The sequence below is a fragment of the Typopeltis vanoorti genome, chromosome 9 (assembly GCF_054136105.1).
Source record: "Typopeltis vanoorti isolate ZY-2024b chromosome 9, IOZ_Tvanoo_1.0, whole genome shotgun sequence".
NCBI classification, from domain to species: Eukaryota; Metazoa; Arthropoda; class Arachnida; order Uropygi; family Thelyphonidae; genus Typopeltis; species Typopeltis vanoorti.
The window spans coordinates 118,140,630-118,164,130 of NC_143557.1; the positions used below are offsets into that span (position 1 = coordinate 118,140,630).

The 23,501-nt window shown below is 35.6% G+C and overlaps 1 protein-coding gene across 2 annotated transcripts in view; it reads left to right on the forward strand.

The window, feature by feature from the left end:
• The window catches only part of LOC150103461 (phagosome assembly factor 1), a 408,178-nt gene that overhangs the window by 183,950 nt on the left and 200,727 nt on the right, over positions 1–23,501 (forward strand). For both annotated transcript variants that reach the window (XM_090398202.1, XM_090398201.1), the window contains one exon: positions 12,171–12,253. In XM_090398202.1, the coding sequence (XP_090254328.1) occupies positions 12,171–12,253 (83 nt within the window). The remainder of the gene's footprint in view (positions 1–12,170; positions 12,254–23,501) is intronic.

Sequence of the window (23,501 nt, forward strand, 5' to 3'; positions counted from 1 at the left end):
CATCGTTGATAGTAATATCATAAAGCTGGTTCAGGATACAAGAGTGTACAGAGGATTCGAAATTGGAAATGACCATTACTTAGTACTAAGCAGGATAAAAATGGATATCACATTGAAAAGAATACTATGTAAGAAAGTTTTAAAAAGAATTAAAGTTGAGCAGCTTTCATAGGTAAATTGTAGACTCAATTATGCAAACATTATTGAAGAAAATTTTCAGCAGTTTAAAAACGAGCCAAACCTTGGAGTCTCAATGGCAAACTCTGAAGAAGACATTGATTGATTCAGCTAGGGACGTATATGGTGAAGTTGCATGCAAGGATAGAAAAATAAGAACACCATGGTGGACACAAGAAGTTAAAGCAGCAGTCTGGGAAAAGATGAAAGTATACCAAAAGTTTATAGCAAATAAGTCAGCAGATGCCTTAAAAGAATAGAGAAAAATGCAAATGAGCTAAGCTATATTAAAAGTAGCTAAACAAAAGTCATGGGAAGACTTTGTAAGAGTATGGAAAATAAATATCAGAAAGGTGGCAAAATGTTCTGGAGGCTATTGAAGAAGCTTAGAAATGGAAGAAAGAATACTGTAAATGGAATCAAAGGTGACACAAAAACTGAAGATAAGGATATCTGAGATTTCTGGAGTAATTACTTTGAATGACTGCTAAATGAACCAATCAGTGACAGAACCACACTAGAAAATTTTTAAGAGGAGTACATATCAATACTTGAGGTAGAAAAAGCCATCAAAAACTTGAAATGTAGAAAGGCAGCTGCAGTAGATGACATTCAATCAGAAATGCTCAAGTATGGAGGTACAAAAGTTTTGCAGTGGCTACACTGCATAATTCAGAGGGCCCAGACAGAAGGTCAAATTCCCAATGATTGGAATAGAGCTCTCATAGTATCCATCTATAAAAAAGAGAATAAAACTGAATATGAGAATTACAAAGGAATTTCTCTACTGAGTGTTCCAGGTAAGCGTACTTGAAAAGAGGTCGAGAAAGATTGTGGAAGAGAAACTTTGAGAAGAACAAGCAGACTTCAAGCCAAATAGCAGTTGTCAAGATCAGATTTTCACTTTAAAACAAATAGTCGAGAAATCATTGGAATAATATAAGGATCTGTACTTAAGTTTTGTAGATCTGGAAACGTCATAAGAAAGGTGCCCGGAGAAGAGCTTTTCAGTCTCTATATTTAAGTTGTCCATAGTCTATATTTAAGTTGTCAGTCAGCAGTCAGAATTGAAGGAAATACTAGAAGATTGATGTAAAATCAAGAGTAAGACAAGGATGCACATTATCTCCACTGCTATTCATCATCTATGTGGATCACATTATGAAAGAAAATGGCATTAGGCCTGATTTTAGAATTGGATATGTCCAACTTAGCTCTTTGCTTTATGTAGATGATGTTGTATTCCTAAGCACATCTAGTGCAAATCTCCAGAATTCTCTAACTAAATTGAATAACAGCTGTAACAAATTTGGCATGAAAATCAGCAATAAAAAGAAAAAAATATGAAAATAGACAACAGAATAAGCAAAGGTGGGTAGCCCACTGAATAAATTTATATGCAATAAGAGAGAAATTAGTCAAATTACCAAACTAGTGGTATACAAGACCAAACCAGTTTTAAGTTATGATCTGAGAGTTGGGTTAGAAATAAAGCACTTGATCAAAGCCTAGAGACCATAGATATGAGGGTTCTGAGAAAAATTAGGAAAGTGAACCGATAGCATCAATGGCAGAATCTTATTAAAAATGAAGATATTAGAAAGGAACTTGACATTATTAGCATTCAAGAATGTGTCTGCAGAGCTAACTAAAGTGTTATGGCCACTTAAATAGAATGGCAGGAAAGAGACCTAGAAGAAGACCAAGGTCTAGGTGGATTGATTCAGTTAGAACTGCCCCTCAGAAGATCGAAATGTTAGATCTGACAATAGAGGAGTACTTACAAGCAATAGACTAATTTGGAGGAAAATTGTGGATAGAAGATTAATAATAATGTAAACTTAATTATGTAGTGCTGTCATAGTAACCTGAACACCCCAATGGGGGTGTATATCAGTAAATTGATGATGATGATATTTATTATTTAGCATGATCTCACCTGTTTGTCTTCTTCACATCAGTTGTTCAAAATAAATATAAAAACAGAGGAAAACTGACATAGAAAAAAAATTATTTAATGTAAAATTTTCACCTAAGAATTGAAACTCTTAGGTGAAACTCTTAGGCCCTTGTTGAACCAGGCACAATGCCCCAGCTAGTATGAAATTTCATCATGTTTGTTTCTAGTTTAAGCCAATACAGAATACAGTTCGTTTGGATAAGTCCCAAGTTGCCAGCCCATCCTCATTCATTCAGTACCAGGCATACCACATGAAGGTAAAGATTGGACATTAGAAGCTGAGTTGGTTTTCCACATTCCTTAAAGGCTATATGAAGGTTAGCTTACAGTTATCTGACTTTGACTCTTAAACAGCCCTGACTACATATATCTAAAGCAAATCTGGAAAGTTTGGGGGATATTTGTTTTATCCACATGTAATCTATTTTTCTTTGTTTGATCTCTGATTTTCATGCTTATTGTTTAAGGTGAGTTGAGATTGGGAGGGACATAGAATATACAGCAATGGATTCTTTACTAAGTCTTATCCATGGGCATTTCACTCAACTCCTGCACATCCTGTCATCAATAGTTCTCTACAAATACCACTACTACTCACACTCCTTCTGGACACACCAGGTAGGACAGTAATAGCAATCGCATGGAAAGGCTTGTCACAAAGGAAAGCCACAGCAATATTTGTTACCTGAACTGGAAGTCCCTAAAATGTTACTATTAGGTGTGGTCCCATATGCAGTCTATCAGCCAGTCCATAAAATAATCATTTTAAAGCTGTACTCTGTAAAGGAAAAAATCCTGGGCCTCTTCATGATGTCCAACTTGTTAATTATGTATGAAAATATCATTCATATGTGTGCATGCTGACAAAATTGGGAAAAGTAAACTGGTGTTTGCACTGTCATCTGAGCATTGTTTTTGACTACTTCAAGTATCCTGTAAGTAGTGGTGGTAATGAAACTCATAAACTCACCTCTCCCCCTCCAAAGAGAGGTATGGACACTGCACTCTAACTCCTACCTGTGCTAGTTCATCCTTATGTAGTTTCTTCTAGCCTGATAGCTTTATGCATAGTGGCAGGGGGATATATCCAAGCAATTTCTAGTCCCACCAACATGAAAGTGTAGGTAGAGGATATGTTACTGCAGACCAACCAGATTTCACTAAAATTCCAGATTTTCGCTAAAATTTGTGGTTGCTTCATTATTTCCATCATAAATTTAGACTTTTTAGGTGTTGGTCCCTTAACATTGAAAATGCACCATCTATTTGAACATTTCAAGAAGAATATCTGCATCTCTTTTTTTTTTTTTTGTCCCAAAATAGTGATGTGCAACATACAGCCTCTCCCAGGCAATCTCACTTTGTCAAGGTTTGGTACATTTTCACAAGTAAAGTTCTGAACTCAGCAGGTACAGTAATACCTCCTTCATTAGTGAAGTAAAAGTGCTATGCTAGTTAATACTGCAGTTACCCCTAAATGTGACAATCTTATTGCTGAAATGGAAAACTTTCAGTGATGTATATTGATGACCAAACTGGTTGTTTTGTTCCCTTAAGCCAAGCTATTATTATTATTATTATTATTATTATTATTATTCCTGATACCTCCAAGGAGTCCGAAGACTCATCGCGGGAGGACATCTTCAACTGTCTCTACACCTTACCTCTACTACGAATCAACGCCATCTACCGCCCACCTCCAACACCACCACAACTAGTAATTTTTGTCTGTAAATTGCGTGTGTTCTGAAGGGCCGATTTGTATGTATGCAGGATGAAAAACCCGAGTTTCCGGGAGAAAAAATCCTGCTACCTCCGTATGAGATCGGCTAACTCACCATCGATTGAAATCGACCAGATAAAGATTCCTCCCGTCGCGACGAGAATCGAACTTAGGCCTATTCCAATCGAAGGGCGCAATGTACCGTCATTCTTCCAATTGCGCTACGGAGGCGCTTTCAGAATAACTTTTTTTGTTTGTGAAAATTATTCTTCATTTTTTGTTTTGCATATATGGCATAAATAAATACTTTATTTACATCATTTACACACATGTATGACTGCTTAAAAATGTTGTTAAATCATTACATGCATCTACAAGTTTGTGTGTGTGTGTGGGGGGGGGAGCAGTTATTTGCTATAGGAAAAGATTTACTGTATGACAGTGGTCTGGAACCTAATGTGCCATATGACTTGGGTATGCCTGTATTATTGAAGAAATGCATACCTTCCCTAGTCAAAGCCAGTGTCAACTAGATCTCTCTCTAGCTAGTAGATGTTTCATCACCCACTGAAACATCACTTTACATATTGAGGGCCTGAAGTGGCTGCTACCATGTGTGGTCATAAGAGCACCTCTAGTTCCTGTTTCTTCTGCCTTCTCCCATGCACTCTTTTCTTGCATGTAGTGCAGATAATGAAAGAGAGAGAGAGAGAGAGAAAAATGTTGTAACTAAGAATCATCATAAGGGATTTTACAGATATGTTTCTAGTAAATTGAAGTGTAATTTTTTATCAAATAACTCTAGCAAATGAATGGGAAACAGTTACTAGTGATCTGCATGAAATTATTATTACACCCTCCATGGAGTCGGCAGACTCATCATGGCAAAAAAGTTCCTCTAGTCAGCGACTCAAATTGAACTTAGGACACTCTTTCTTCAAGCGGCTTAGTGCCGTGGATACACATGCCTCTTGCACTGTACTACATTGTTATTAATATGTTGACTATTATTTTTCATTGTTGTGGTTGAGAGAATATTGGATAACTGAGATGGATCTGTATGAATTTCCATATTCAGGTTTTCATAGCTGTTAAATTTGCTCATATTGAAGTTTTCTGGACAAACTACTGCATAAAAATAGGAATGCAAAGAAATAATTTACACTAATTAAATCAAATATTTAATATCTGATGTTTTGCTGCTTAAGCTAGGATTTTATCTAGGTACTTAAATAATACACATCCAACAACGACAAAGTAAAACAATTTATATACCAATGACAATGTGCAGAAAGCCAGAGGTGAGAGTTACACTCCTTGTGCAATCCTCTGTAATTGCCACTGATGAGAAGATAAGGTGGTTCTTCAAAGTTAGAAGATCACCATAATTTCTGTTGTAGTTATTAGTGTTCTGTAATACTTGATCTGCTTCTAGGAGCAATTTTTGTAATATGCAGTAACTTGGCTTCCCCTCTCATCTGGTGAACTGCACAACATACCTTTTTTCTAAAAAGGTATTCTTTAAAAGAAAGAGACATTTTTCTAAGGTATGTTGTGCTAATCCACTTTTTTTGGTTGTCTATATCATATACATTGTTTTTTCCCTTTCTTCTGACCATGGTACTTCATTTTGCCTGTCTAAAAAAAACTGGATACCACAGACAGGTGATACTACAGATATTTGGAAAGGAGGATCTTGGCAGCCTTTGACCTACCTCAAGAAGATAGGAACTTTGTTTAGTGCTGTGTAGACTGTTCTAATCCTGTGTTGTTTTAGAAGTTGGCCTAATCTATCTTTTGCTTTTGGTGTAAGGTAGAAATAGGGTGTATATGTAATCTAGTTTAAGGGTTTAGATTTGCTGGATTTCTTTCTTTTTTTTTTTTTTTAAGGAATGCTTGTCCTTGCCCATATATCCATGAGGATATATATATATACAGGGTGTTCGGGATAAATTTGACATATTTATAATTAATTATATTTTTCCGTAAGTTACATGTATTAACACACACTTCTCTTCATTTAAAAGTTTGGACCCTTCTTCATTCATATACAAGATGTCAGAAAGGATGGATAGCTGGAACCCACCTGAATCATGGAAGAGAATAACTTGTATCATGATGATTCGTGCCCGCCATCAAAATAAGGATATTACGACTGCTGCCCAATGCTCCCTGAATACAGTAAAAACAATCAGGCATGAACTAGAGACTTGCAATGGTGACTACGAGGATGTAGCAAGAAGAAAGATCCCTAGCAGACGATCTGATTGCGTTCGTACAGCAGAATTCCTCGCAAATCTGCAGGAACAGGTGTTGAAGAACCCTGGCATTGGAATTCGGGCTTTGTTCGTGGAGTTGCTAACTGTAGTCAAGCCCTGGATAACAAGGGTAGCCAATGGTAGGCCGTATGTATGGCAGCAGGATTCGGCCCCTTGCTACACCTCTGGGAAAAGTCAAAAATGGTTGTCTGAAAATTTCTACGACTTCACCAGTCCAAATGTTTGGCCTCCAAACTCCCCAGACCTTAACCCCATGGATTATTTTGTATGGGGCGCAGTTGAAAAAGACACCAATCGCACTTCCAGTAATACAAAAGCCCAGTTAATGGATAAAATTAAAACAGTTTTTGCGGCCCTTCCCAGGGAGACTGTAGCATCAGCTTGTTCGAGGTTCCGAAGCAGAATTGAAGCTGTGATCGATGCTAATGGTGGTTATTTTGAGTAAATCTTGTTGATAGTATTGTAATTAACTCTGCCTGTAATGTTTTTTTGTCAATTCATTAAATTTAATAGATACAAAGAAGATTTTCTTTTTCCTTACGAAACTGTCAAATTTATCCCGAACACCCTGTATATATATATATATATGTATATTTATGTTAAAGATACCAAGCTATTTTAAACCTGGTTTTACTCCATTTCCCAAGTAAGCAAACAGACAAATATAAGTCAAGTTTGTGCCTGCATGTAGTGTGAGTCTAACTGATCCACAAGGTAGTGCAAGTCTAGGCAACTCGTGGTAGAGGTTGAATAAGCTCTGATCACTATTCTTAATATTTACCCTTAATGCAAAGCCCATCTTCTTGAGGAGATGTATGATGCTATGCATTAAAGGCAAGGGGGCCACTACCCAGACCGGGTTTTGACCTTTATTGAGGTCTCATCAGTGGGAGCCAGGCTTAGAAATACCAAGGTTTAAGTAATACAGAGCTTATAAGTATTTTACCAAAACAAGTTACCATTAGGTGCTTTGACCTTATTAAATAAAAATCTCAGGATGAGAGATAGATGTGGAAAGTTTTTTACCTTGGGTATAATATATGTTAAAAGATACCAAGCTATTTTAAACCTGGTTTTACTCCATTTCCCAAGTAAGCAAACAGACAAATATAAGTCAAGTTTGCTCCTGCACGTAATGTGAGTCTAACTGACCCACAAGGTAGTGCAAGTCTTACATGCAGGAGCAAACTTGACTTATATTTGTCTGTTTCCCACTGATGAGACCTCGATAGGGGTCAGAACTGGTGGGGGCTGGCTTTGAGAGGCTCTGCTTGGGGATAGGTTTTTGCCTGTCTCTGAGTAGGGCCACCGCTGAGATTATGGCTCTGGCTAGTGGTGGGGTGAGCCTGCCACTGGGTAGAGCCAACGCTGAGAAGTTCTTCTCGGTGACGGGGTGAGCCTGTCATTGAGTGAAACAATGCTGAGTTGGACGGTCTTTCGGCCACTATGGGGTGGTCTAGGGATCATCCCAATTTTTAGAGAGGTCTTTACTTAAATACACCTCAGTAAAGGTCGAAACCGGTCTGGGTAGTGGCCCCGTGCCTTTAATGCATAGCATCATACATCTCCTCAAGGAGATGTACTTTGCATTAAGGGTAAATATTAAGAATAGTGATCAGAGCTTATTCCACCTTTACCACGAGTTGTCTAAGACTTGCACTACTTTGCGGGCGCAAACTTGACTTACTTGTCTGTTTCCTTATTTGGGAAATGGAGTAAAACCAGGTTTAAAATAGTTTGGATCTTTAACATATATTATACTTAAGGTAAAAAACTTTCTACATGTATGTATAGCTAAAGTTTTGAATATCTCTCTAAATAGTTAAATTGCTCCAATCTCAAAAGATCGAATGGTTTACATTTATTTTCCCCTTATAGGAAATAATACTCTCCAACTGCTCATCTTCTAATTTTTATTACTTATTAGTTTGTTTTTTTTTGTTAAATTTGGACTCAAGGGATGATTGATAATTGTTATTATACTGAAGCGTTAATATTGAATTGTTGAATTTTTCTATTATGTATGCAGCCATTCAGTTTCCTTTTATTTCATATTGAAGATGCCTCTGAAGCATGGATAAAAAAATTTGTATGCTAATAAATAGTTAATTTCTTTATATATATTATCTAGATTAATTTTTCTTAATTCAGACACCAGTGTATGTTGATTTCTTTATCTGTAGAAGAATACTTGCACAGCTGTTTTCATCCACATATTGTCTTGGCATTGTAAGAAGCCAAGGGATGATCATGATTTCTATGCTTCATTTTCTTGATTGAATTATTACTTTGTCTTCTGATATTTATATTGAATGTTTTGAAACAAGTGTTATTTGTATGGAAACATTAATTTCCCATTCTACTTAAAATTTTCATCCCTTATTTAATAAGCCTTGATTCTCCAGGAGGTGTGCCAAGAGAAGAGCAAACATGCATATCATATTGACCTCCATTGAGATCCTCATCTTTCTTTTCTGCTTATAATAAAACTCAAAATAGCTGCAAGCAAAGAGACTTGCATTATGTGAATGGCAGTTATACTTTCTGGTACCTTGCCAAAACTTTTGTCCTATACATTGCTAATAAAAGTAATTAGAGATTATAAAGATTCATTTATAACAAAATAAACTTACTTTGCACTTGGATATTTCTTTTGCATAGTTGCCTCACAGAAAAAGCTAGTCTATCTCCTGTTTTTTTACTTTTCCCCTCCAGTTTTTCATTGTTCTTGATAAATATCCTCCTGCTATTCCATATGTGTAACATTCAATACCGCTTTGATTTTTTTTGCTTTCAAGGTCAGAAGAATCTTGTCCAAACTGAATATGAGAAAGTTTCATATGGTCACTCTCAACATTTCCAAGGTGTGGCACAGAGGTCTACTTAACAAATTACCTTCAACGTTTTCAATTTGATTGCCAACTTCCTTTCAGATCATCACTACATGTCATGCTAGGTAGTTTCCTTTCCTTAGATTTCCTTATCAGTGCAGGAGTACTACACAGCTTTCTAGTCTTGCCCACTCTTTAACTCTTGTGCATAAATGACCTGCTCTCACTGACAAAATCCTCTCCATAGCTATGCTGACAGTAATGCACTCCATTCTTGCCTCATTCGACAGACTTTGTAGATCTTAATCATCAGAAGCCTCAAGATCCTCCATAGCAATGCTTTAAACTCCTTACTAATCTTCAATGGGGTGAGGATAACCTTTTGAACTTCAATGCTGCTAAACCATAGGCCTGTATAATTCCCTGTAAGAAAGATTTTGGATCACTTCCCTTTATTTTCGATAATTGTTGTTGTTGTTATATTTCATCGAGTCGTTTTTGACTCCTGGTGATTCTATGAACATACATTCTCTATTCAGATCTGTCCCTGGCCATATCTTTCAGAATTTCCAAGTGCATTCCAGTTGCTTCTTTAACTCCATCCACTCATCTAATTCTTGGTCTTCCTCTTCTCCTGCTTCCATCAAGTTTAGCAAGCATCATCATCTTTTCCAGACTGTCATTTGCTCACATAATATGTCCAAAATATGACAATTTTTGCTTGATGATCATAGTTTTGAGGGAGCAATCTGGCTTTATTCTGTCTATTACTGATTTATTGGTTTCCTTTGCAGTCCATGGTTTTCTTAGTAAGTATCTCCAAACCCATAATTCAGATGCATCTATCTTCCTTCTTTCACTCTTTCTCAGGGTCCAACTTTCACATCCATACAGTACCACAGGGAATACCATTGCTTTCACGATTCTGATTTTTGTTGAGAGGCTAATATCTTTATCTTTAAAGATCTTGCTTAAATTTGTCATTGCTTTCTTTCCAAGTAATAATCTTCTTCTAACTTCTTCAGTACAATAACCATTTTATGATCCTAGGAGCACAAAATTGTTAATTGCTTCCATTTTCTCCCCATCTACTTCAAAATCATTAGGTTCACATGTTATCATAACTTTTGTCTTTTTGAGGTTAAGTTTAAGACCATATTTAGCACTTTCTTCTCTAAATTTCATAATAAGTTCCTCCAAATCTTCTTTGCATTCTGCTAGCAAGGTGGTATCATTTGCATACCTCAAATTATTAATATTTCTTCCACCAATTTTAATTCCAACTGAAGACTCCTCCAGCCCTGCCATTCTTAAAATGTATTTGCTGTACAAGTTAAACAGGTGCGGAGATAAAATATACATCCTTGTCGCACCCCTTTACCTATAGTAAAATACTCAGTTTCTTCAAGATCTGTTCAGACAATAGCTTCTTGTTCATAATAAAGATTCCTCAGAAGGATAATGAAATGCTCTGGTACTCCCATTGTTCTTAATACATTCCACAGTTTCACATGATCTACAGAGTCAGAAGCCTTGCTGTAGTCAAGGAAACAAAAGTAGACATTCTTTTAATATTCGTGTGCTCTTTCTATTGTCCATCTCACATTGGCAATTTGATCTCTTGTTCCTCTGCCTTTTCGAAATCTTGCCTGTTCATCTGGCCTTTCTCTCTTCATGAATGGTTCCAATCTTTTCTGAATGATCTTAAGTAAGACTTTACTTGCATGAGAAATTAGTGCTATAGTTCTGTAATTTTTGCACTCTCTTGCATTGCATTTCTTCAATAAAGGTATATAAACTGATTTTTTTCCATTCCCTAGGCCATGTAGTTGTGATCCAAATTCGCTGACATAGAGCTGTTAAAATTTTAACTGCCTCTTCTCCCAGGGCTTTGAGCAGCTCAGTAGGTATTCCATCTTCTCCTGGTGCTTTCTTACTGAATAGCTGTTGCAGTGCCTGCCTTACTTCACTCTCCAGTGGTACTGGCTCCTGTGTATAATCCTGCTCTTCAAATTTCTCAGTAATTTTGCATTCCAATCTCCGATAAGTAGCTATAAATCTCGCTTTGGTGTTGCAACTATCATTCTTATAACTTGCTATAAAATTCTTCACTGTCTTCTTCTGGTGCCTCTGTAGTGGGTGCATAAACCTGAATGAAGGTCATATTCATTGGATATCCACTCACTCTGAGGGAAATGATTCTATCACTCACTGGATTATAACCTAATACATGCGTAGCCATCTTTTTCCTGAGTAAGAAAGATACTTCATTTTTATGACTTGTCTCATGTCCTGAGTAATACACTATATAGTCTCCTGACTGAAAATGGTCCATTCCTGTCCATCTAAGTTCACTTATTCCCAATATATCCAGCTTCTTGCACTCCATTTCCATCTTTATTATTTCCAGCTTACCTTGGTTCATACTTCTAACATTCTAAGTTCCAATCCTGTGATTTCTTGTGAAACAAGGAGCCTCCCCTTTTCCAAACATTTTCGATAATACTCAGATATTAAAACATGATCAGATTTCTCTTCTTAGACTGACCTACATCTTCAGCCTTTCATGGCACAAACACATTTCAGGTGTGGCATCTGTAACTGCCAAAAAACTTGGTGTTCTTTTCTGCACAAGGCATTACATGTGTACAACTACTAACTATGAATCTTAATTCCATCAGAACATGAAATACTACTCATAAATTTGGGACGGTGCACCTAAGCCTCATTATTATTGCTTGATGATATTCAGAATAGGGCAATCAGATTAATAGACAGTCCTTTCTCTCACAGAATCACTTCATCCCTCTTTTACAGATGTTTGGTGTCTGCCTTCTGCCACTTCTATGGATATTTTCATTTGATCTGCTGAATTGACCACTATCAATTTGGCCACTTTCTTTAAAAACAAAGAACAAGAGCACCTGCTGGTCAATATCCATTTGCCACCCACCTTCAGAACAATCTAGTCTTCTGATAAGTCATTAGTTTGATATTTAAAAAACATTTCAAATCAGCTTTTCCTCCACTTTTATTCCTCTACTTCTGGAACAACTTTTCGTTCTCAACAAAATTTCATTAAAATTTTAATATATGTGAATATGCTTAACATAGTTAATAAATTTACAGACATTTTTTGATAATATTGCACTAAATGTAAAATGTTTACTCCAATATGAGCTAAAGTAAATTTTTATTAGGCATGGCATTCAGCCAAGCTATACAAGTCCTCCAGCAACAGTTCCGGACCATTAGGGGCATTCAAGTTTTGTACAGTGAACTTGTAAGTTACTTGAGTAATTATTTTTATTTTTATTATATTGAGTGTTAATATATAATTTTTTAAAAATAGAAATTTCCATATTTGCTTCGACATATATTCACATGCATATTTGACCTTTTTTTAATCTTACAACAGGATCAAACAGGTATGCTTCATTATATTTTTTAGTGTGAAACTTTAGGTATAGAAAATAATAGAATAAATTTGAAAGGCAAAGGCCAAAATAACTTTATCATCACAATATTTTATATACAGTAAGTTATATATGGAAATCATCCAAATATGATAATAAAATAAAAATCTTCAGTAGCAATGTTAAGGTCATATTATTATATGAATCAGAGACATGGAAATTGACCAAAAAATAGGAGGCTAAATTAAATGGTTTTCAAGCAAAATGCCTGCATAAAGTATTAAAAATATTTTGGTCCTAATGTATAATAAACGATGACTTATATAAGCTGATTGAGCAAAAACATATTACTGATGGAATAAAAAAAAAATGCAGATGGAAATGGATTGTTCACATACTGAGAATGGACATCAGAGAGAAATTCCTAGTGGCTTTGACATCTCAGAAGGAAAAGGGGAAAGCCTAAACTAACTTTGCAGAGAATGAGAAGAGGAAAGAAGAATGGCCAGCTGGCAGAACTAGAGAGAAGCTTTGTTTGCTTACACTTGGATAAAGGATGAAACCAAAAATATAATTTCTTGTAATCTTTAACTTATAACTGTAGAAAAGCTGAATTGGCTGCTCAAGACAGAGGTATCTGGAGGAAACAGATCTTAGCCTTATGTGCCATAAGACACAGAGGATAAGTGAATAAAAAAAAAAAGTTATGTATTATCATGCCAATGTGATTATTGGATACACCTAATCCACATTAAATAATTTTGTTAATCAAAGTGTTATAGATAAGTATTATAGTGGAATCATTTGACATACACACTAACAAATTGCTAGACTAAACACTATTGTGAATCATTTTAACACGTTTGCTGCCAACTACGAGTATACTCGTAGTTGGTAAACCAACCACACAACCCACGAGTATACTTGTATGACACTTACTGCCAGCAACGAGATTACTGTACTGACCTTGAAGAAGTGAAAATGCTTGGCTTGTGGAGCTAGCATCAAAACTGTGTATTCTCATAGAAGGTATATGCTCTGCACAAGCCAACTACAAGTATACTCATAGGACGCTTACCGCCAGCAACGAGATTACCGTACTGACCTTGAAGAAGTGAAATTGCTCGGCGTATGGGAACAGACTATGCCGAAGTAGTGTGGCAGCGAACATGTTAAAATATTGTACAGTTAAGGATAATAATTTTGCCAACTTTTGGAATAGAAAGGCAGTCATTGCAATTTATGATTAACAAATGTAGTAGGACTTCAGTACTTTCTGTGAATAAACATTAATATTTATAAATACTGTTGGTCAAAGTTTGGTGATTTTCTGTGGATCCCATGGCTAGTTTGTCAATTCTATGTTGAGCCAATCCTCATTTATGATGCTTAAAAGTTGAATATGGCTTTGATATTCTGAAATGTGTTTTTTATGTTGCTCCCACCCACGAAAGGCTATTTGTAAACCTATATACATTTCGTACTTTGGGTTGGGCTAAGAATATTTTTTTTTATTTTAAGTTTATTTTTTACATAGTCCAGAAATCCTGCTCTGGAGACCAAATATGGAACGTTTTTCAAGCCACCTCAGGCTTTCAATAAACAGGACAGCGGTCTCACGCTTGGCGATGAAATTCATCTCCCACTAACAACAACAAACATCCATGCTCATGGTGGGATTCAAATCTGCAGCTGTTGGCTGGAAAGTGGGTATGCTAACCACTTTCGTTGATTTATTTGAAGGAGGTAGTGAGTTGGAATTTTTTCCTAAGAATCTTTACTATGCATTCTGAAATGTCTTTTATGTAAGGAATAGGAAGAAAGATGTGGATGATGTAAAGAGAAACTGAAAGAGTCATTTCAATGACTTTGAATTGAATTTTTTGGGGAGATATTTTTTCGATTATAACCATTTAAAAGGGCAGTTGACTTGATTGTTTCTATTTCTTGTGTAAGAGATCCTTCAGAGGAGAATATTTTATAATCTCTAGATAACAAAGATTTAATAATTCTGTATTTCTGCTATACTGTGTGGATGATGTAGTTTCCTATTTGAAAAGGTTCTATTTCAAATAGAAAATAGAACAAGAGTTATGATCTTTTCTATGTGAAATTAATAACATATGCTATAAGATAAAATTTCCATTGGAAAAGGAATCATCAGGAACAATATCGTATCGATATTTTCATTAAACATGAAACTCATGACTCATTGTCTACCACAAATGTACATTTGAATTGACTTATGTACATTTACAGACTTATATACATACATTGCCCTTCTCAAAAATATGGAATCATTAAATCTTTGGTATCTAGACCCCTTAAAATATCTTAAAATTTAAATCCATTTAAAAGGGGTTTTTCTTGATAATTTATTTCTTACACAAGAAATAAACTATTAAGAAAATCCCTTTTAAATAGTTACATTCCAAGAACTATTAAAAAAAAAAAAAATCATTGGCAGTTTCTCTCTATTTTCCAAGTTAAGTATTCATAGAATTCCTATTCCTTATATAATTTGCATTCAAAAAATGTATAACAGTGATTCTTAAGAAATTCCATAATCTCCAAAATCATTTTTTATCATAAAGATAAAACTCTTTCCCTTATTGCAGTCCTTAGTGTTTTCCGAGTTCCCATATTGTAACTTATTTTGATCAAACAGGAAGATCAGTTAAAAAGTATATTTTAGAATATCAGAATTTTATTCAACTTATTAAGGCTCATAAATTGGGATTGGTTCAACATGTAGTTGACAACACTAGTCACAGGATCTGTTGCAATAACACCAACTCCTACTAAATCTTCTTCTATTCGTTTCTATCTTGAGCTTTTTCAGTCCATTTCAGGATTCCCATCTTAGCTGTCTTTTTGGATGTTTCCTCCTAATGTTGCCATGGTCTTTCTCTAGATTGCTTTTCATCAGGCCTCAATTGTTACTGCTTATTTAGCCATTCTTTTCAGATGTCCATGCTATCCAAATCTTCAAGCTTTGATTTCATTAGTTTTTATGTTGATCTCACACATGAAAGGTCACAAGACCTATAACACTACAGTGCCATGTGTGGGCAAGTGATTAAGGAGGAAAATGTAGCCTGTTGATATTTTTCTTAAAGAGTGGGAGGTTATACTCATCAGGAAAAAAAAAAATTGGGAGGTTGTTCCGAAGGAATAGAGGTGGAAGGAATGAAGGAAGCTGATGAGAAGTTAGTTTGGTGTGTTTAAAGCTGGACAGTGTATTGGGATAGGGCAGTGGCTGCTCTAGTTCTTCTGTGGTTAGAAGAAAGTGGAGGAATGGTAGCAGCCAATTCAGAGGAGCAATGCCCATAAAAGTACCTTTAGAAAAGGCACAGTGCTGAGACAGAGCAGCTCTGATAAAGCAACTGGAAGAAGTCTCTGAGGGAAGGGTCGTCTATTAAGTGGATTGCCCTCTTCTGAATATCGTGAAGAATTCTTAAAGAGGTCTTGGGTGAGCCACCCCAAATTTGGGAACAGTACTCCAACGTTGGATGAATCTGAGACTTATAGAATGTTAGGATTTGAGAGGAAGAGAAATAATGTTTAGAATGGAAAAGAACATCAAGCTTTTTAGAGGCTAAGGAGACTATGTATGTAATATGTGCCAGGATAAATTGGATGTGACAGTCAACCCAATAAGAGAAAGTTGATCTTGAAAAGAAACTGGACTATTATCAAAAATGAGAGGGAGATGAGTTAGGATTTTGCTTTCAGGGGTAATAAGGCAGCCTTGAATTTTTTTGGCATTGAAATTTACTAAGTTGTCTTCACCCCATTTTAGGAGGTTGAGGGGGTCAGTTGAAGTCACTGGTTATGGAAGATCTTGAGGCATCTAACATTGGGGTACTACAAGATTTATCAAATGATGAAAAGGAATGAAGAGTACTGTCATCAGCAAAGCTGTCAATAGGATTTGAAATCGGAGAAAGGAAGTCATTTATGTAAAGGAGGAAGAGTATGGGTGAAAGCACAAAACCCTGAGGCATTCCAGCATCGATGGGAAAATCTGATGAGAGGAAGCCATCCACCATGACACATAATGAATGATCAGTGAGGAAGCTGGCAATCCAGTTATAGAGTGTAAATGGGAGGCCATAAGATGGCAATTTGTTCAGGATGCCTTGGTGCCAGACATGTTCAAATATCTTAGAAATATCGAGAGCAATAACATGAGTTTCTCCAAATCTTTCTGTGGTCTCATTACTAAGTTGTCTTCACCCCATTTTAGGAGATTGAGGAGGTCAATTCGAGTCACTGGTTATGGAAGATCTGGAGGCATCTAACATTGGGGTACTGCAAGATTTATCAAATGATGAAAAGGAATGAAAAGGACTCCTAGCTAATCTCATCTTTTATTTTAGATGAGATTAGCTAGGAGTTCGGCTATAGAGAATGGCAGAATCCATATCAGTGATCGCTAATTAACTGATGAGTCTCCAGGTAATGAAAAAGCTGGTTGATAACCTTCTCTATCACTTTTGAAAGTACTGAGGTGAGTGCAATGGGGCGATAGATGGCTGACTTTCATCTCCCTTTTTGGGTACAGGCTGGATGTGGGCTTACTTCCATGCTGTTGGGTAGATGCCAGTAGAATATGAAGGGTCATATAGACGATACAGAATGAGTCAATTCTGGAGCACAACTGGAGGAATACAATCTGGACCGGGAGCCTTATTAGTATTAAGATTAATGAGGGATTTTCTGATGTCCTTTTGGTAGAAGTTCAGAGGAGGCATGCAGTGGGCAGTTTGTGGAAATAGGGGAGGTGATTTGGTCTTCCAGGCAAGAGCTGGAGAAGAAACTGATGCTAAGAGGCCCTGCCTTATCCTTGGGTGTAGTGACCATAGTGCCATCAGGGTGCAACTTGGAAGGACAGAAGTTATGCCCAGCAGCCTTAGCAAGGGACCAGATGCTTGACTGCCAGTTGAGCAGAAGGCAAGTTTATTGCATTTCATTCTTACAAAATCTACTTTGGAATCAATGATAACTTTTTTACACGTTTTTAGTTGTTGTGTAAGCTGAATGAGAAGCTGGAGTTTTTAATTTTCACCATTGAACATTTTGTTCAATGCATGCTGCCCGAGTTTGTACTACGTACTAGGACTACTTGCATTAGCTCATGCTAGTAATCGCCGATACTTTATAGTTACTATATTCGGCATGAAACTCTCTGATTCCGATCTTTGAGTTTCTTATTCAGTTTTAAAACAATGTGGGATTTAATATCCGTTTAATTTAAATAATCATTGAATATATTTTTTTAGCTGCATTTTTTTTTTATGGACGGCTAAGGCACATTTTTTTTTTTTGAGAACCAGGGCTTGGATACAGGTTGGGGATTTGCAATGGAGTGAGGAATGAATGGGGATTATTTTGGCTACTAGTTTAGTGCAGGTGTTTGGATCATGAGAGTGAAGGCAGTAATCTCATTTGGCACAATTATAGTGCCATAGAGTATGAGGCTGGATTGCTCTAGAGCAGTGGTCTCTAAACTTTTCACAGTGAGGGCCACATTGGGTACTTCAGCACTGTTCAGCAGGCCGAAGTAATAAAAAAACTCTAGAACTAGATATGAGTTTTATTGAATTATTACATTGCACTATCCAATAAATATCCAAATTATTACAATGTAATAATTTAGATATTTCAGTTAATAACTTATCCAAAATATCCAAAAAAAAAAGAAAAGAAATTTTTTTTATATATAAAAATTTTATTTTTTTTATTTATTTCAAAAAAAATTTTGTAAAAATTACCAAAAAAATCTTATCACAACAATTTACGTGCGAACTGATACTTTTTTTTTCGAAATGGCCGAATTCGTTTTTTTTCCGTTAGGGAAACAATTTGTTTAAATTTTTGCTAGTTGTTAGTTTTTCAACCGAATATACACCGACAATTTACACATAACTTTTTTTTAATTTTGTATAACTTCGAGTTTTTTGTCAATGAATACAGATCGGGAAATTTTGTTTTTATTTTGTTTTTTGCTTGTTAGTTCAATTTAGTCGTGTTTTTACCGACTTTTTTAAGTGTTCTTATTTCGTGCGACATAAATTTTTTTTGTTGATAAAAAAGTTTATTCGGATGTAACTTTTTTATTTCGTTTTGAATTCTTTTAAATTTTTTTCTTCGTTAGTCTATTTTAACCGACCTCTTATAGTCAGAAACACCGTAACTTGGATTGCGGTTACTTTTTTGCTATTCGGGAATATATTTTGAACACAAATTTTAATTAATGCATTTGAAATCTATCAACACCTCGTGTTTTTTTTTTTTTTTTTTTTTGCGGATTCTTATTGAAAAATTAGTCAAATTGGCGGGCCAGATAGAATCATATCGCAGGCCATAGTTTGGAGACCCTGCTCTAGAGCATCAGTTCCCAACCGATGGTACGCGTACCCCCCGGGGGTATGTGCTGGGGCGTTCAGGGGTACATGAAAAATAATCAGTAATGGTGGAAAAACAAGTAAAGTAAACAAAATGAAAACGTCAGTTATGGAGCAATAAATGTCAGTATTTAAAATAGCTATTTTAAAAACAAGGGGTACAATTTTTAGAAATGGGTTTAAAAGGGGTACACAAGTGGAAAAAGGTTGAGATCCACTGCTCTAGAGGATGAACTGTAGAGAAGGAAACTTGAATAAGATTGTGGTCAGAGTTGCCAAGGAGACAGCAGACATCCACGGTGTATTTGGAGAGAGAGTTGGCTAAGAAAAGGTCAAGAACATTGATAAAATGATGAGGGTTGTCTGGTATTCTGTTTGGTAGATTGACTACTTGTGTTAGGTCATGACTGATGATTAATGATTTGGCTTCCCTACCAGCTTGATCTGTGAAGTTGGAGTAGGGGAGCCAGTTTTTGTTATGGATGTTAAAGTCCTTAAAGAGGATAATCTCACAATTTTTTTATGGGATATTTTTTGTATCTGCAGTTAAAACTCTAGTATTTTCATGATTGGCTTTCATGTGTAGAGTGGTTGATTCAAAAAATAAAGAGAAGGGGGAATGGAAGCAACTGGGGTGAGGGACTTTTGCACATAACTCACACACAGGAAGTGCTCAGACTCCAGTCCAAGTGTGGCCTTGGACTGGAGTCTGGATTTGTCAGGATTAGTGGCAGCAGAATTCGCTAGCTGATCGGGAAGCCTCCAACAGATGTGTTACCGTCAAGATTTGGTTCTGTGCATTATCTGGCAGCCAACCTGTGGAAAACTGTTTTACTGCTTTACTGTCAAATGGAGCAGAAACTTACTCCCTAATTGAAAATGATAATGGTATAATGAGTATGCCTAGCAAGGCCATCACTCAAACTGCAGGTGAGAAGAAAGGTGAGGGACAGAAACTGGAGGCCTTACTCTGGCAATGAAATATGACAGAAGCCACTTCACACTTCCAAGAAGTCTAGAAGTCTAGTTGGCCACTTCACACCTCCACCTAGAAGTCTAGTTGGCATTTCCTCACAACTGTAGTGAACGATGAGATCTATTGGAGGCATGTATTCTAGCTTATATTTCTGTACTAATTTTATTATATTGAGTAATAAGTATTCCAAGATGTTTGTAAGAAGTGGTATTTTTAAATATCTCATTATCAATAGTAAATTGGTCATTTTCCCCATGTGTTGTTGTTTCTACATTCTTTTAAATATTAACTTTTTTGATTTTTAATCCTAATTTTTTGGCAGGAGTTTTGAGTTTTCTGAATGTTATGCTAATATTTTCATCATTTTCTCCAACTGGGATAATATCACCTGACTATTCTAATATTATTGTTTTATACTTAAGTTATCTTTTATACTTTCTCAAATGCATTTTTCTAAAGAAGCTAAAATTCAACAGGATGGGTTTAATGGCATCTTTTTTTGCTTCAATCCTATCTTAATAGCAAAAGGTTCAGATCTGATTTAATTAGTCACTACCATACTTTGACTGTCAGTGGTGCAAATTTTGATTAAATTTATTATCATATGAGGTATTCCAAGTTCATTTACTACTTTTCAGAAGCCTTCTTTATGACTGCTGTCATATGCTTTTCTAAAGTCTATGAATAAAATATGGACATGCTGAATGTATTCCCATTTTTGCATTAATGTTTGTCTTAGTGTAAAAATTTAGTCAACCGTGGACCTATTTCTTCTGAATCCTACTTTGATGTTCGTTGGAAATTTCAGCATGCAAAATGTTTTAGTATATTATTAGATAAAACATTTCTAGCCCATCGGCAGAAGTGATATGCCTCTCTAATTTTTACATTCATTTTTGTTTCCTTTTTATATGTTGATATGATTAGTAGCGATTCATTCAATTCTGACGGAATCTCTTCGTAAATTTACTGTTTTATGTATTTCATAATTAATTCACTACCACTATATTTACATCAGCTACTCAGCTGCTATTCTGTCAGTACTTGCTGCTTTGTTATTTTTGAATTGCTCTGAACTTTCTTCTACTTTGGCCAATGAAGAATATTTCTTATTCACCTGGAAATATTTTAAATATTTCTAGGTGACTGTTATGATAAGTTTTTCTGTCAACTTTGTCAGAATTTAAAAGTTGGTTAAAGTACTATTTCCATCTGTTTGCTGTTTCATCTTGAGTAGCTAGGGTTTGGCTCTTGCTGCTGTTGATTATTTTTGTTTTTGTATGTGGACTTGATTTTTGGTTTTAATTTCATAGAATTTTCTTTTGTTATTTAATATCAAGTGTATCTTGATTTTTTTTTTTTTTTCATGTTCATGCAAAAAATTTATTTTTTTGTTGTCTGATTGTTTTATTGGCTTCCTTGCCCGCCATCTTCATATCTTTGAATAGCATGAATATTGAGTTATTTAACCTATGTCTTTTTTTCACTATCTTTTACTTTGAATTCCAACTGAGTTTTCTGTTTTTCTTGATAGGATTCCAGATGTTATTGATATTTTTATTCTCTTTCAGCTGATTACTTTTCAGTTTTTGTTTTAATTACTCGCTTGCTTCACTCCTTGCAGGACATAGGACCTCAATCATTATTTTCCATTGGACTCTGTTCATTGCTTCTTTCTTGATCTCATTTCAGGATTTTTCCAGCTGTTTCATCTCTGCTTTGGTTTCTCTTCTCCAGGTCACCTTGGGACCTCCCCTTCTTTTGCTACCCTGTGGGTTCCATTCCATGACTGTTTTTGCTATATCCTTATCTGAGTTGCTGATTGTGTGACCTGTCCACTTCCATTTTCTTTTTATTCTTTCTCTTTTGATGTCAGATTCATTTGTTTTATCCCATAATGTCTTCTTTGAAATTCTATTTGACCAAATAAATCTGCAGTTTATTTAAATTCCTTTTTGTTAATCTCCAGGTTTCAGATTGATAAAAGCAGAATAGTATTTACATTTGTGTTGAAGAGACTTATTTTTGTCTTGAGATTTATTTCTTCACTTATCCATATATTTTTCATTGTATTGAAAACAATTTGGGCTTTTTGCATTCTGTTTTTTGTCTTCTTCTGTTCCTTCTTCACTGTTTACCACTGATCCTAGATAAACAAAAGTGTCTATCCATAAATTGGAGTGTTAGATTTTGTTGGGATTAATATTTCTTTTGATTTTCTTTTTGTTTATTTTTAAGCCACACTTTGAGGCTTCCAGGTTTAAATTATCTATTTTTCTTTATATGTGTTGGTGCTTTTGAGCTAGCAAGCATATGTTATCAGTAAACTGTAAGTCATTTAATTTATTTGTCCATCCCCACTGCATATTAATGCTTTCATTTATTGTATTTTTCATCATCCAGTCTATTACTATTAAGAAGATTGTAGAGGTGAGTATGCACCCTTGCCTTACACCTCTTGTTGTTTTTATTTCTTTACTTAAATTCTCATTACATACTACTATCTTGATTTTATAATTGTTGTACATTGTTTTTATTATATTAGTTATTTTCTTTGGTATGACATTATTTCATTAATTTTCAAATGACTTTTCTGTTTATACTATTGAATGCTTTTTCAAAGTCAGTGAATCCTAAATACAGACTTCTTCCATTCTATTGATTGTTGAAGAATTATTCTTAGAGTTATTATTTGGTCTGTACACGATCTGTTAGGTTCAAAAACTGCTTGTTCTTTCCTCAGTTTATGAACAATTTTGTGTTTCATTCTTGTGTGGGCACTATGTTTGTGAGTCTGTCATCTCTCACTGCATGCCCCATTTCCTTCCTCTTACTCATCACATACAATGGGTCACAACCCAAAGAAATGAGATTTTATTGTGGATCATACAAATTCTCCCACAAAATATATTCCAAAAAAATCATAAAAGAAAAGTCCAACAAAAAAACAAAAACACAACAACAAAATACAACTAAAAACTATAATAAGGAAAAAAAAATGAAACTGAACAACTTGCCAACATTAATTTCTACTAAAAAAAAAGTTTCTGCATCCGCTTCACCAACATGTGGCCTAAACAGCAATCTAAATGATGTGCACCACCTGCAGTCATCTAAACATCTAAACCAGAACTACTATTCTTATCAGAACCCTCAACTGGCAACCTCAACAATACTGTCTACCTTGTGCATTTGTGCGGTGACACTTGTGCATTCATCAGAACTGATATACTGTGCCAGATTGCAAAACTTCAAAACCTCCCCTCCCCTGCTTGTTTGATCTGCTTTGGCTCAAAATTTCTCCACCAAACCAACTCTTTTCACATGCTCTCTCTCTCTCTCTCTCTCTCTATTGCTCTCCAAACTCCATTAACCACTCTGACCTCTTCAACTATCTCTCTCTAAAGCTAGACTTTCTACAGTTGAAATACTCTAATATTGAGGTCATTCTTCTTGAGACTTCAACCTCCTAAACTTAAATTGGCTTCCCTCCACCATTTCACTTATTAAGCAGGCAGGGATGCTGAGGTGTTTGCCATTAGCAACGACCTATCGCAGATCATCAATCTCCCTACCAGAATACCTGACAACCCTCTCCAGTTTTCCAACACACTTGATCTTTGCCTAACAAGCTCCCCTTCCAAGTATACTGTGAATGTCAGTTCTCTTCTTGGTAACTCAGATCACAATCTCATACACGTCTCTTTTGCCACAGAACAACATTCATCC